Here is a 16,098-nt window from a genome sequence, read left to right as displayed (position 1 = left end):
CACCTTGTAACACAAGGACTTATCTCCCCTATTTTAATACGCAGGAAAATACATTCTAGCTGAGATCTCATTTACAGTCTTCCGATTTGATTAATGGAAGGCTCAATACTGCAATTTCAAAATATCAGTCAGGGCCCACTTGCACAAAGCCATCTTAGTGCTAAGATCATCGTAACTTCCATACTTTAGCATAGGGTTACAATAGTCTTAGCGCTAAGATCGTTAGTGCAAGTTGGCCCAGTTCTTGTTTTGAAGAGTCATTCTAATTGCTTATTGATTGCAAGTTCATTAGCATAAGAAATTCTGTGGTGAGTTGGTGATTAAACATGTTAAAGAGATGGCGACATCAAAAGAAGCTATGGTCGTGAATGGGTTCATCAAAACAGAAGGGACATGTAAACACATTGGAATATCTAGGATCCTAAGGCCGAGAACGTTTGGAATCCCCCTTATCCTGACGTGTCTTGTTTTCTGGTCTGTCATAGAGTATTTACATTTTTTAACGTAGGTATGTCTCAAATCTTAGATATTTAATCAAACTGTCCAAATAAAGGAAGAGGAGTGAGCATTTTATTGTGCTAGACACAATTGATAACAATCACACCAAATTCACACCTTACTGTTGAGGCATACTGTATCATGCTGTATGGAGATTAGATATATCTTTTTTCAGCTGCAGCTACAACACCAGATACTTTTTTAATTAAAACTCTTCTAAGAAAAACAACCTGAAACAATGTAATTTTTGTGGCAGACAATTTCTTTTGTTTTAAACAATGTGAAGCATAATCATGAATAACTAGTTTTTTCAATAATTTTCTGGGACAAATTTTTTTTTTTAATAAAATCCCAGGTGCTCCTCCCCCAGAATATCAAATGGTCGGTCCTTTAGAATTTTCAGTGAAATACAATTTGCAACACCAGCTGCTGTTGTTGATAGGTAACCAATGGACACAGACATTATAATGAACCACATCCTTACATGATGTTATCCCGTCAAACACAGGCGACAATCCCCAGAATATCACAGTGAAGAAAATCTGAAAAATGAGATGTGGATTATGTGAACAGCAGGCGAAGGAAGGGGTATTGTCAGCAATAGATGCTGATCCAGCTCCAGGTCATGAAGAACAGATCTTTTACGCCATAACAATACCCCTGAGTGAGTGAGTGAGTTGGGTTTAATGCAGCTTTCACAGTATTCTACCACGTGTCAGCTTAATGTGGGAGGAAAGCCTGAAGTGATGCAGATCTATGAAGGGTGTGTCAGAGGACTATCCAGAGATTAATCTTGCTGCTTATCACACAGGTTTTATTACAAAATATATCTTGATTATCGATCAGATCGGTGTGACTGGGGACCGCCATTTTGTTTGAAGCAAATGCAAGTGATATGAGAGATGGATTGTGATTGTTCAATAGGAGAGACATCAAAGGGACATAACTCTTAAAAGCCACTGGATATGAAGCTATGATGGCAAAAGGGTCCAGGGCTGAGTCCTAATAGCATCCAGTTCACTACCCTGACTCATCAAGGATGATACTGGCCAACCTTACCATGCCCATCCTATCACGGATGATACTGGCCAACCTTACCATGCCCATCCTATCACGGATGATACTGGCCAACCTTACCATGCCCATCCTATCACGGATGGTCTTGTGAGTGCGCTCCATCTGGAACCACAGCAACCCCACCACTATGGCCAGGACCAAGGCATTGGAGATGGCGTACTTGGACAGGATGCGGCCCCGAGATTGCTTGAATGTCCGCCAGTTGAGCATTTTATACTGAGTCCAGAAACATGTTGGCCACCGGGACATACTTTCAGGGGAGAAAACATCAGTTTTAACACATTCCACATCAACACCATCTTCCAGATCTGAAACAGAAAATCACACCACACCAGATTATATTTGTTGTTCTACTTTAGACACAAAACCTACTCACAACTTTCTCAAACATTTGGAGTCTTTGTTCTAATCAAGCATGTTAAGTCACTCAACTTCATAAAGAACAAATCGAAAAGAATAATCTGTGGAAACGATGTTTGCAATGTGAGGAAATGCATTTGGAGAGAATTTAGGAGTATGGCCAAGTTCAAAGATTAAACATAATTGCTGGAACCAACTACTAACTACAAATATACTAAGTTTCATAACACTTGAATGAAAAGGGACGAGTGATAGCCATTTATCTGATTTTTCAATATGTCTGCTGAATGGCGGTATTCAAATCAGAAATTTGAACCTCTTAAACAAATTTTGGTGACATCATTGGTGGGAACAAGCTTTTGAAGGTTCAGCTTCATTGATCCAATTGAGCTACATTGAAAGATTAGGGAAATTCCAGCCTCGTTCTGCAGTCAGTTAATTTCCTTGCCTCAGGAAAATGATCTTCTAGTCTTTAATAAACTCCTGGCTCCATGCAGGACATCAGTCGACCCATGGAGATGCGGGGTAAAATAGGTCTTCAGCATCCCATGTTTGCCCTAAAAGGCAACTATGATTGTCGTACGAGGCGAAAGGAATCAGGTGGTCAGCCTCGCTGACTTGGTTGATGCATGTCATCGTATTCCAATTGCATGGATCAATGCTCATGGTGTCAATCACTGGATTGTCTGGTTCAGGCTCAATTAGTTACAGACCGCCGTCATATAGCTGGAATATTGCTGAGTGCAAACAAACAAACAAACAAAAGGATGTCAGTCATCAACCTTGTATTAGCTGTAGTTCACCTCTCTTTGTGTAGTTGATGGCGACGCAGGCAGACTTGGTGACATCATGTGTGTTTCCCCCGGGAATAAAGCCATTCTGGGGCTCTGAGTTGTCCGCCTCAAACTCGTACAACATGGACGGAGAGTCAGCACCGCTGGTTTTGTTCCTGTCATTGGTATTCCATCTTAGTTCTAATGGCCAGTCCTCTGTGAACCTGTGACATGAACGTACCTTGAGTTTAGCCACTACCACCCACGACAGGACCTGAGTCTCTGTCCACAGCTCAGGCACAAACTTCATTCAGCAAAATCAACTTTGTTTATACCGTATTCGACGTAATAAGCACCCCACTCTAATAAGCGCCCACGGCGATATTTGCTAATATATTGGCTAGTGAACAATCCCAATTAGTACGCTTTCGATTGATAAATGTACATGACTTATTTATTTGTCTATAATACGCACTCGTGTTTCAGGCTGTCAGTATAAACCACGACATTTACGATCTTTCAACTCTGTTTCTTTTCTCACCAAAATAATAGTCTAATAAGAGCCCCCTATTTCTAATTTTGAGAGCGCCCTGGGCCCTTATTACATTGAATACGGTAATATAAGTTGTAGCAGTATCACGAGGGGTACATGTGGATTTATGTGTCCCGAGTTATGTTTTATACCATGAGCCGGAGCAAGTGGTATAAAACCTAATTAGGGATGCACAAAACCCCATGTAGCCCTAGTGATCCCGCTACATAAATTTATCTAACAGACATGTTTCAATCTGACACTGTAAAAGAATCAAAACAAATTCAAATTTGATAGGAAGTAGCTGTTAGATTGAGCTTAGGTTAACTTGTGATGTGTCACGTGACTTTCACTGACCCAGAATAGGCGTTCAGCTTTTGGTGTGTGGAATGGGCCTGGTCAGTCTGTTGACCCCAGGTTGAGTGAGTGAGTGAGTACGGTTTTACGCCGCTTTTAGCAATATTCCAGCAATATCACGGCGGGGGACACCAGAAATGGGCTTCACACATTGTACCCATGTCGGGAATCGAACCTGGGTTTTCGGCGTGACGAGCGAACGCTTTAACCACTAGGCTACCCGACCGCCCCTGACCCCAGGGTGACAAATGTCCCAACATGAAAGTGAGTGTCTTTATTGCAGGTTGTTATGACGACTGACCTACACAAGTGTAAATATTGGCCTGGCAGTGTCACTTGACTTTAGACCCAAGTCTGGCAGTGCTGGTGTGACTTCAGACACGACCAATGGAGCATGATAACTGACTCTGACACTTTTCCAACACAATGCAGACGATCTAACATGCAACCATTAAATGTTTGTTTGTTGGATCACAGATACTTTCCTCCCCAAACCCCAGTACACCTAACGTACGTGACACGCGTCTTGTTTCATAGCATCCTACATCTGTCTTGTGATCTAAAGTGTAATCAACTGTTACCATGGTTACCTACCTCTTGTTCTCTGCTGCTTTCAGGATGGTCTGCAATGTTGCTTCGTCCTTCTTCACCGTCTCCACTGAAACCATGGCAACAAGAGTGTGGATTTAGTAGTATCAACATTCGTGATGGAAAATCGGACAACTACACGATAGATAAGGATTCAAACACGTAATAAAAAATATAAAATAAATATTCATATTGTTATGTTACATTGTTGGTGGGATATGTTTTCTGATCATGCAACTTCTAGAGTTTAACACAAAACTGTTACGGACTGTATGACCGATTCAAAATACTTTAAAAAGCATAGCCTGGAATGGAAGTCGCAAATTTGAAACTGGTACCCGAAGCTTAAGAAAGCTGCTTTCTAAGTGGCTAACGTCGACTTCCTGTTGGTCATTTCATTGGTAGGTTGATTAATGAGTGATTTCGGTAATTGGTTGCAAATTAGGTGTGTCGGAGTCGGAGTGCAAGACTGTCGGACTAACGGGTCTAAATAGCACTGATTTAATCAGTTCCCATCATTAGTGTCGGATAAAGCCGATTGTCGGATTAACGAGTGTCGGATTAACGAGACTTGACTGTATATTGATACAATTGACAACAATAAATAGACACAGGCTTTGTTCCACATCTGACATTTGACGTTTGAACACTGTTAAGCCAAGAAAATTAAAGGATAATCTTTATCAGAGTGCAAAGTTGTCTTTTGTTTTGACTAATGATCTGTAACCTTAGGTTCCGGGTACTCTACCCTTCTACCTATGGTCACTTCTACTTATCAACTACTCCTTGGTTCTAGGGATGATGTAGCTATCTCAAAATCACAAGTCAGATGGTTTGCTCCAGTCCTTTTTATTTATGATAGAATCAATCATAAATATGTACACATGGTCTTCAGATATGTTCTTGTTGTTGCCTGATATAAATACAACACATACCTAGATGATGGTTGAAGAGCCTGATGGTTTTTCTGATGAACGTTAACTCTACTTCTTTTCTGACTCGGGATCCCAAAACCACAGTGAACCTTTCTGTTCAGCTGTATGCTCCCGACTCCCCACACCACTCCCGGACAACTAACAAAATACTATCGATGATAATTTTAGCTCCTCCCTCCAAAATCACATTTGACATCATGAGAAATGAGTCATAATGGTCATTCCCCAATTTCCATAGTAATTAGTTTTACCATCAAGCTTTTCGAACTAACCAATTTGATTACCTCTTTAAGTCATTGGTCAACTTGGACATACTCATCTTATCAAATTCCCTCAGCTACTTCTGACAGACTGGAAGACGCCGAAAAGATACTTATTCATGTTATTTAGACATTCCAATCAGGCAGTAGTACTCAGAAATGTTTGATCACCACAAGTCTAACCATTTTGTTCCATCTATCTATCTCCCTTCTGACATTCCCATTTCAAGACCAATTCTACTAATTCATTGTACATTGTACTAATGAAAAGTTTATACTCTATCACTTAAGAGAAGCAAAACCCATAATCACTTGCCCCAGGGGTGATGCCTCACACTGCTCAATCACTTCTCTCATATGGTCTATATGTTACCCAAAAGCTTAGTTTAGTTAACTACATTTTAAGTAAATACCAAAAACCCTTTCTCTAAAATACCCTGGTTATAGATCCCCCATGAGTAATTACATATAAAGTCAGCTGGGTTGTAGTGTGGCTCACACATCAGACCAACTCCTTCAAAGAAATCTAGAGTCTTCTCAGCAGCACCAAAATAGGCAACCTGAAAGATGAAACAATCCCATTGTAGTAACTAGGTGAGAAAGTCACATCACACGTTCTAGAGGACCTGCACATGCTCAAGAAGAAGACACATCAGTACTTTACAATAACCACTTTATTTGTTACCATGGTTACTGTGTGGTGCGGCTTAAATCGAGTGAGTGGGATTAGGCGCTTTTCTAACAGTAATCAAGTCATATCGAGATACGTCAGCTGGATGTTGAGGGAACTGAGATAAGTGACCACAGGGGTAGCTTACTAAAACCATACACAAGTGGGTACAGGGCACTTAATACAGCGAATACGATACATGCACTTTGCTTCCTGCAAATACTCTACGCGCACAAATTATCCCTAAACCAGCAGTCACTCACACTGATCCCAACATAGATGTTTACCACTTCGGTGAAACCCACGACAATGGGTATTGTGCTGACAAACATAGAAACATAATCGGGATTCAAACCCATGATTGTAGTTTCTTGCATGTCCCAGGGACGCAACCCTCCTCAGTGAATTGCGGCACCTTAGACAACTGGGCCACCTGTGCCCTCCATTGACCCCAGGAGAAACCACTTAAGGTATTCATACTGCTCCCTACAATCACCTCTTTATATCTGGGAAGAGAGAATCAATATGGAAAGAACTGCTGTAGTTTACCTGTCCCTTTGCCAGGAGAAGAAGCCTTGTGAACATGTGGAAGATCTGGCTGGCCGGCTGGTGAATGGTGACGATGATGGCCTTGTTGCTCTCCGCAGTGTACTTCTTCAGCAGCTGCATCAGTGTGTAGGCTGTGCTGGAGTCCAGCCCTGATGTCGGCTCCTGGAGACACCATCATCATCATCATCATCATCATACTCATATTAATTAACATTTGGAATATGCTGAATCGTCATCAATCATCCTTCATAATCTATTAACATTTGGAATATGCTGAATCGTCATCAATCATCCTTCATAATCTATTAACTTTTGGAATATGCTGAATCGTCATCAATCATCCTTCATAATCTATTAACATTTGGAATATGCTGAATCGTCATCAATCATCCTTCATAATCTATTAACATTTGGAATATGCTGAATCGTCATCAATCATCCTTCATAATCTATTAACATTTGGAATATGCTGAATCGTCATCAATCATCCTTCATAATCTATTAACATTTGGAATATGCTGAATCGTCATCAATCATCCTTCATAATCTATTAACATTTGGAATATGCTGAATCGTCATCAATCATCCTTCATAATCTATTAACATTTGGAATATGCTGAATCGTCATCAATCATCCTTCATAATCTATTAACATTTGGAATATGCTGAATCGTCATCAATCATCCTTCATAATCTATTAACATTTGGAATATGCTGAATCGTCATCAATCATCCTTCATAATCTATTAACATTTGGAATATGCTGAATCGTCATCAATCATCCTTCATAATCTATTAACATTTGGAATATGCTGAATCGTCATCAATCATCCTTCATAATCTATTAACATTTGGAATATGCTGAATGTCCCCACTGATGCTTACAAGGCTACATTTGTTCTGGGATAGAAAAGGTCATCTGCAACCCATGCTTGCCGTAAGAGGCGACTAACGGGATCGGATGGTCAGGCTTGGTGACTTGGTTGATGCATGTCAGCATATCCCAATTGCCTGGATCGATGCTCATGAGGTCAATCATTGGATTGTCTGGTCCAGACTCGATTAGTTACAGACCGCCGTCATATAGCTGGAATATTGCTGAGTGCGGCAATAAACAACAAACAAAATTTATTGTTTCCACTGTCAATTGATCAGTGTGCATTCGAAATTATTTTCAGCTCCCTGGGGATCACACAAACAAAGTTGCCTTGTGAGGTACTAGAAGGTAAACAATGACATCTCATATTTCGAACAAATACACTTGTCAAACTTTAGCATGTTAAGACATGAAAATTTCAAATTTTCTGTGATCTGCCCATATTTGTTTGATTGCTTATTCATGTTATACCACAGAGGCCTGTAAATAATTCTGTCATGGCCAGATGAACGTTGATTGACATTATGAGTCTCCAGGTGAACATTCAAACACTGGACCACAGAGGCGTTCTTTCAGCTACCACTAGACCACAGAGGCGTTCTTTCAGCTACCACTAGACCACAGAGGCGTTCTTTCAGCTACCACTAGACCACAGAGGCGTTCTTTCAGCTACCACTAGACCACAGAGGCATTCTTTCAGCTACTACTAGACCACAGAGGCGTTCTTTCAGCTACCACTAGACCACAGAGGCGTTCTTTCAGCTACCACTAGACCACAGAGGCGTTCTTTCAGCTACCACTAGACCACAGAGGCGTTCTTTCAGCTACCACTAGACCATAGAGACGTTCTATCAGCCTGTGAACAGTAATAACCAGTTGCTAATGGTTGCTAATTATTTGTATCCATCTGCAATTTGTACGCACACAGGATGCAACATGCTGCATTGGTATAAACTGGTTCAACTGCTTTTAGCTAACTGTTCACGCTTTTAGCTAACAGGTCACACTTTTAGATAACAGTTTACACTTTCAGCAAACAGTTCACGCTTATAGCCAACAGTTCATGCTTATAGCTAACAGTTCGCATTTATAGCTAACAGTTCGCACTTATAGCTAACAGTATACACTTATAGCTAACAGTTCACACTTATAACTAACAGTTCGCACTTATAGCTAACAGTTCATGCTTATAGCTAACAGTTCACACTTTTAGCTAACAGTTCACGTTTTCAGCTAACAGTTCACACTTTCAGCTAACTGTTCATGCTTTTAATTAAAAGTTCACGCTTTTAGCTAACAGTTCATGCTTTCAGCTAAGAGTTCATGCTTATAGCTAACAGTTCGCACTTTCAGCTAACAGTTTACACTTATAGCTAACAGTTCACGTTTTCAGCTAACAGTTGACGCTTATAGCTAACAGTTCACGCTTTTAGCTAACAGTTCACACTTTAAACGAACTGTTCACGTTTTAAATTAACAGTTCACGCTTTCAGCTAACAGTTCATGCTTTAAGCTAACTGTTCACTCTTTTAATTAACAGTTCACGCTTTTAGCTATTGAAATTTTGTTATGAATGATAAACTTTTACAAACCTGTAGAGGTTATGAATTCTCTGATGAAATCCTCCTTGGGGCACTTATTGCATTTTCCTGGCTCAAGAAAATCTACATGACATAGTTGTAACCATTTTCCTTAATAAAAATTGTTACCACACAAAAAACTTTGTTTTTGTATGATATACGTCCACCCTTATGGTGCCTCACCCTCCACGGCGCGTCACGCCAAGGGAAGCAACTCTCACCCAAATCACTTTCCATATGACTAATGCTGACGGAATGTGGGGAGGCGGGTGGCCGTGCCCCAAGGAGGATTTCATCAGAGAATTCATAACCTCTACAGGTTTGTAAAATTCTCTTTCAGATTAAATCCTCCTTGGGGCACTTATTGCATCAAGATAGACTCCTAAAGATAATCTAGGAAGTGGCATCCGTCAGCAACAAGCGTGCATAAAATACATTGTATTTTGATTATTTCAATGAATAAACAAGAGTTCAATAAATGGAACCAACCTTATCGTGAGGCACCACCGTCGAAAGGCGGGGGCTGGAGACAGGGCGTTATCGACCATACACAATGAAAAGAGCCATTCTTTGTGGCTCATCATATCGAGAACTCGAGACACACACACCCCCCACCCCACCCACTTTTTTGAACAAGTGATATTGGGGGCACAGATCACGAGAGACTATAAACCCGCACAGAGCTAGGCCAGAGGGTCCCCGTAATCGAAGGAGTGCATGTGCAATTACGATGATTATCGACTAGTAATGGCTGGTATTGTATCGACCGTAGAAGATAAAATCCGGACCGTTACTGAGCAGTGTTATAACCGGTCCGGGCGGTCTAAAATCTCGAAGGCTCAATCGGCTAGAGATGTAGTACTTTGCCCAGTTCGGAGAACTGACTGACCAAACCGAGCACGCTCGCTTGAGTGTTTGTCGAGTTGGTAATGTTTGATGAACGTGCTCGGCTGGCTCCAAATAGCCGCGGAGCAGATCTCCTCAATGGGCAGAGCCGCAGCATACGCTTGTGTCGTAGCCACTGCTCTAACCGAATGAGCCTTCAACTTGGTAGGGGGGTCCCTGCCTTGAAGCGTGTTCGCCGTACATATAGTAGAGACTATCCACCGCGAGATAGTTTGTTTGCTCGCAGGTGAGCCAGCCTTCCTACCGCCATAACAGCAAAATAGTTGATTATCCTTACGGATACCCTTAGTTCTGCTGATATAGGACTTAAGGGTCCTGCGGACATCCAAGACATGAGCATGTCTTGTAGTGGTCCCCGATGAGGAAGGCTGTGAAAGAGCAGGTAGCTCAATAGGAGCCATCACGTGGAAGGCGTGTGCGACCTTAGGACGGTAAGAGTCCGGCAGGCGAATACTGACCCTGTCTGAGTAGGGCTCAGATCTGACTTCTTGAGATTGACTATCCACCCTAGAGTGATCAGAATATCTATCACTTGTTGTGTAGCTATCTGACTCAGGGATTGCGATAGAGCTCTTAGTAACCAGTCGTCGAGGTACGGATGGCAGAACCGACCTTTTGACCTGGCCACTTGGGCGGGAATCAACATCAGCTTGGTGAACACCCTCGGGGCCGTAGCGATCCCGAATGGTAGAACCCTGAACTGATAACACCTCCCGTCGAAAGAAAACCTGAGGTATTTCTTGAACTCGGGGTGTATGGGTACGTGGAGATAGGCGTCTTTTAGGTCTATTGACGTTAGCCATTCTCCGGTCTCGACAGCTGAGATCACCGAGCGCAGTGTCTCCATCCTGAAGGACGGTACCTCTATAAGTTTGTTCAGCCTTCTCAGATTGAGAATAGGCCTGAACCCTCCGTCTTTTTGGGTGACTAGGAAATATGTCGAGTAGAAGCCCTCGCTTTCCTGTCCCACGGGAACCGGTTCGATCGCAGCCTTCATAAGAAGTGCGTCGACCTCGGCACGGAGGAATTCCGCCCTCTCCAGGGTAGCAGGCACCGGAGTGTGCTTTATCCCGGAGAAGGGGGGCGGATGATGTTTCCACCGAGGCAAATGGCCATCCCTTAGAGTGGACAGGGTCCAGGGATTGGATGTGACTGTCTCCCATTCCTGCAGGAATAGAGCCAGTCGGCCGCCTACGGGGACATCCGGCTTGAGGCAGCGGACCCCGGCTGTCGGCAGTTCGAAAACATGCGACCGTGGGTCCGCCCGGGGCGCTTCGGGCGCTAATGGGAACCCGATGGGTTCCCGGCCCCGCGAAAAGGCTGCTGGCCTCGACCAGCTGCCCTGCCCCGGCCCCTGCCTCTCTTGCTCCTCCCGGCGCCCTTACCTGAAGGAAGCGGCTGCTTCCAAGCAGGTGCAGACTTCTGACCCGGCGCGTCAGCGTAGGAGGAAGCAAGTGGAGAGGTCCGCTTACGCGGTTTAACGCATGGTACCTCCAACAAGGCCTTAGAATCCTTGATGGAGGCATACAACTGTGCGGCCTCTCGGACCACCTGCTGAGCCCCAGGGAAGAGGGTGGCACCCATCTTATAAGGCAAAGCAAGTAGATCCTGGCGTGTGGAAGCCGAGTATTTGGATACCGACATCCACAGCCTGCGCATGCCCATGACTGCGCACATCATCTGCGAGGCACAGCTACGAATAGCGTCCCTCGCAAGATGACTATGTACCTCCGTAAGTTGCGCGGCCAACTCCGAAGAGTCGGCCGGCCCCTCTCCCGCTAACTCCCTCTGTACGGCCGACAGATAAGCGGAGTGTACGGACACCCGGAGCTGCTGACATGCGTTACGATATTGCTCCTGGAAGCAAACGTAAGCAGCCTTCAGCTCCGTACCGCACGCGGGAAAGGGTGGCAACCGCCGGCCCTGCTTGACCTTAGCCAAGTTGGGTAACGGAGGTCCAGACGCATTCGTCCACCACCGGTACCTCAAAATCACCATCCTCTGCTAACGGGTACCGCTTAATAAGTTCGGGCAGGTCGAACTTCCTGCGGGCACCCGACAACAGAGGGTTGATGACTTCATGCACCAATGAAGACAGAATACGGAGCCGCACCTGGGGCGCCTTGCTCGGAGCAAAAGCGTCCCCCGGAAGGCGGAACTCAGTCGGATCCGACTGGGGCATGGGCGCAGCCACCTGAGGCAGTACCTGGACAATCTTGTCCCGTACATGCCTCAACGAGGAAACGAAGGAAAATATTCCCGAGGTCTCCGAGTCGTCTCCCCCCTCCTCCATCCACTCCTCCTCTCTCGATTCCGAGCCGAAATTAATCGACTCTTCCCCGAGAGAAGAGGCAGACGAAGTCGGAAGGGGACGCCCGAAGGCCTGGGCCTTCGCATCCCCGGGCTGCACCCGGCCCGAAGCCGAGTCCCGGTCCCGAGGTGCCGGGGGTTCAAGGGAACCCAAGGGTAGCAGGCACCGGAGTGTGCTTTATCCCGGAGAAGGGGGGCGGATGATGTTTCCACCGAGGCAAATGGCCATCCCTTAGAGTGGACAGGGTCCAGGGATTGGATGTGACTGTCTCCCATTCCTGCAGGAATAGAGCCAGTCGGCCGCCTACGGGGACATCCGGCTTGAGGCAGCGGACCCCGGCTGTCGGCAGTTCGAAAACATGCGACCGTGGGTCCGCCCGGGGCGCTTCGGGCGCTAATGGGAACCCGATGGGTTCCCGGCCCCGCGAAAAGGCTGCTGGCCTCGACCAGCTGCCCTGCCCCGGCCCCTGCCTCTCTTGCTCCTCCCGGCGCCCTTACCTGAAGGAAGCGGCTGCTTCCAAGCAGGTGCAGACTTCTGACCCGGCGCGTCAGCGTAGGAGGAAGCAAGTGGAGAGGTCCGCTTACGCGGTTTAACGCATGGTACCTCCAACAAGGCCTTAGAATCCTTGATGGAGGCATACAACTGTGCGGCCTCTCGGACCACCTGCTGAGCCCCAGGGAAGAGGGTGGCACCCATCTTATAAGGCAAAGCAAGTAGATCCTGGCGTGTGGAAGCCGAGTATTTGGATACCGACATCCACAGCCTGCGCATGCCCATGACTGCGCACATCATCTGCGAGGCACAGCTACGAATAGCGTCCCTCGCAAGATGACTATGTACCTCCGTAAGTTGCGCGGCCAACTCCGAAGAGTCGGCCGGCCCCTCTCCCGCTAACTCCCTCTGTACGGCCGACAGATAAGCGGAGTGTACGGACACCCGGAGCTGCTGACATGCGTTACGATATTGCTCCTGGAAGCAAACGTAAGCAGCCTTCAGCTCCGTACCGCACGCGGGAAAGGGTGGCAACCGCCGGCCCTGCTTGACCTTAGCCAAGTTGGGTAACGGAGGTCCAGACGCATTCGTCCACCACCGGTACCTCAAAATCACCATCCTCTGCTAACGGGTACCGCTTAATAAGTTCGGGCAGGTCGAACTTCCTGCGGGCACCCGACAACAGAGGGTTGATGACTTCATGCACCAATGAAGACAGAATACGGAGCCGCACCTGGGGCGCCTTGCTCGGAGCAAAAGCGTCCCCCGGAAGGCGGAACTCAGTCGGATCCGACTGGGGCATGGGCGCAGCCACCAGAGGCAGTACCTGGACAATCTTGTCCCGTACATGCCTCAACGAGGAAACGAAGGAAAATATTCCCGAGGTCTCCGAGTCGTCTCCCCCCTCCTCCATCCACTCCTCCTCTCTCGATTCCGAGCCGAAATTAATCGACTCTTCCCCGAGAGAAGAGGCAGACGAAGTCGGAAGGGGACGCCCGAAGGCCTGGGCCTTCGCATCCCCGGGCTGCACCCGGCCCGAAGCCGAGTCCCGGTCCCGAGGTGCCGGGGGTTCAAGGGAACCCACCTGGCTCTGGGCTAGAAATCCGCTAGAGGAAGCCTCGGCCTCGGAAGAGGCGTCTGGCTCCGCTAGGGAGAACTGTGCGTCGGTAGTGAACGGGCCAGTGCCCGCCACCCCTCCGCTGGGGAGCGACCTCGAGCCGGCGCCGAAGCCCGGTCTGAGTTCGTCCCCGAGACCAAGTGGCCTGCCTCGGCCGACGCCGGGCATATCACAAGGTCTCGAAGCCGCGTCCGGCGCCGACAACGGGGAAGGCTCGGTCCGCAACTCCTCTCGGAGCTGAGACTTTACCTCCTCCATCATCGACGCCATCTGCGACCTCAACAAGGCAGAGATGTCTGCCAAAGACGGTGCAGGAGAGGGTGCAGTGACGGGGACCCTAGAGCCTTCTCCCCCGGCCCCCGGGGAGGGAGCGGAGGAGACAGTCTCAGCTGCCTTTTTACCCTTTCTTACTTTTTTTGAGGGGGGCGGGGCGGTCTTTGCCGATCTAATGTCCACCCCCGCCTTCAATAGACCCTTAAAGTGTAAGAGGTCCACATTTCTCTTTTTCTGCGCCCGTGGTGTGAATGCAACACAGATCGGGCATGACCCATCGTCATGCCCGTCTTCGGCCAAACACTTTATGCAGGTATCATGCCTGTCTTGGGGGGGAATCGAAGCCGAGCACCCCGTACACAGTTTGAAGGTCTGTAAAAAAGACCGTAATTTTTTAGTTTGGCGGGAAGGGTAATAAAGTGTATCAGTGCGATTGAAAGATCGGAAAGATACGTGCATAAATTGTGTAACTAGAAGCAAAGGCGTAATTTAGAATGCGATTGGTAACGCGATACTAATAGCCAATGTCGTAGTATAATTATAACACCAAAGTGGGCGTGTTCGCGCGAAGGTGTAGAAAACCCGTAAAAAAGGTAAGTGTAATTTAAAATAATTAACACACCACCTTGGGTTTATTTAAAGGAAAAGATTGTAGGCTAAAGCCCGATGATATAGATTAAAAAACCGAAGCCGTTTTTGATGGCCCTGGTGTTACATATATCATACGTGGCACTACAAAATGGACGCTACGACGGCCTTATTTCAAAGGTATCGTACACGTGTCACATAATTACAACTTTATAACTTTACAATGCGAGGTATTACGCCTTTGCATGAAAGAAATGTACCATACATACAGTTTGGTCTGCCATGGTTCTTGTACGAACGATTATCTTGTCTTTATATTGTCTTGAAAAAAAACAGCACGTCTGTCTTTGTCAGATGACATAAGGAAAGTGATTTGGGTGAGAGTTGCTTCCCTTGGCGTGACGCGCCGTGGAGGGTGAGGCACCATAAGGGTGGACGTATATCATACAAAAACAAAGTTTTTTGTGTGGTAACAATTTTTATTAAGGAAAATGGTTACAACTATGTCATGTAGATTTTCTTGAGCCAGGAAAATGCAATAAGTGCCCCAAGGAAGATTTAATCTGAAAGAGAATTTATATATCTGCTCATCCTAGTTTGGGCAAGAGTAATTTACTTCATGAAATCCACTACATATTTTCCCTTGACCAATGAATGCAATGTAGTGTCATCCAATCGCAACCATCAAGAAAACGCCTTCATAGCAACACCCGGTAACCCAGTCTACATACATCTAGCAGCATGATGTCGGGGTCCGTGAGCAGCTGGCAGGCGATGCTGGCTCTCTTCTTCTCCCCTCCAGACAAACCTCGCTGGGCCTGATCTCCGATAGCTGAAACATCCAGAACATTAGTGACTGTTTAATGTCAAATTCATTTCAAAACAAAATTTGGATATTGATTTCATTTAACCATTTCTCATAACGAAAACTGTGGGGAAAAAATTACCTGTATTTTTTCACTAAACCAATGCAAATTTACACATTAAGAATCACATGTTGATATTCTGCACTGTATTTGCTGAATTCTGTGTCAGAGTTCTGTACGAAAATGATTTTCTGCAAGATAGGTATAATTTTACACTGAGTGAAATGAGTGAGTGAGAGCTTGAGTGCTCGAGTGAGTGAGTGAGTGAGTGAGTGAGTGAGTGAGTGAGCGAGCGAGCGAGCGAGTGAGATTGGCATTTATTGTCACCTCTAGTCAATGCTTTAGAGCCCAATACAATCGCACAAAATAATTTACTCCGAAACGAAACCTTCTGCATGAAGATCTGTAGAGACCTCCTTAGGAGTGACTGAGTGTAAACATAATACCATATGAACAGTCATTCAAATAAAACACAAACTGGATAATAGC

At 45.8% G+C, this 16,098-nt stretch overlaps 1 protein-coding gene across 2 annotated transcripts in view; it reads right to left on the bottom strand.

Moving 5' to 3' along the window:
* LOC124132027 (ABC transporter G family member 22-like) overlaps nt 1-16,098 on the bottom strand; it is a 35,151-nt gene that overhangs the window by 9,857 nt on the left and 9,196 nt on the right. For both annotated transcript variants that reach the window (XM_048396471.1, XM_048396470.1), the window contains 7 exons: nt 15,475-15,575; nt 6,600-6,761; nt 5,847-5,940; nt 4,192-4,255; nt 2,739-2,932; nt 1,636-1,883; nt 983-1,040 (listed from right to left, as the gene is read on the bottom strand). In XM_048396471.1, the coding sequence (XP_048252428.1) occupies nt 983-1,040; nt 1,636-1,883; nt 2,739-2,932; nt 4,192-4,255; nt 5,847-5,940; nt 6,600-6,761; nt 15,475-15,575 (921 nt within the window). The remainder of the gene's footprint in view (nt 1-982; nt 1,041-1,635; nt 1,884-2,738; nt 2,933-4,191; nt 4,256-5,846; nt 5,941-6,599; nt 6,762-15,474; nt 15,576-16,098) is intronic.

The sequence above is a fragment of the Haliotis rufescens genome, unplaced genomic scaffold (genome assembly GCF_023055435.1).
Source record: "Haliotis rufescens isolate VD_foot unplaced genomic scaffold, xgHalRufe1.0.p SCAF_15, whole genome shotgun sequence".
In the NCBI taxonomy this organism is placed as follows: domain Eukaryota; kingdom Metazoa; phylum Mollusca; class Gastropoda; order Lepetellida; family Haliotidae; genus Haliotis; species Haliotis rufescens.
The sequence above is the reverse complement of the archived record's forward strand: the minus strand, read 5'-3'. Positions and strand labels throughout refer to the sequence as shown.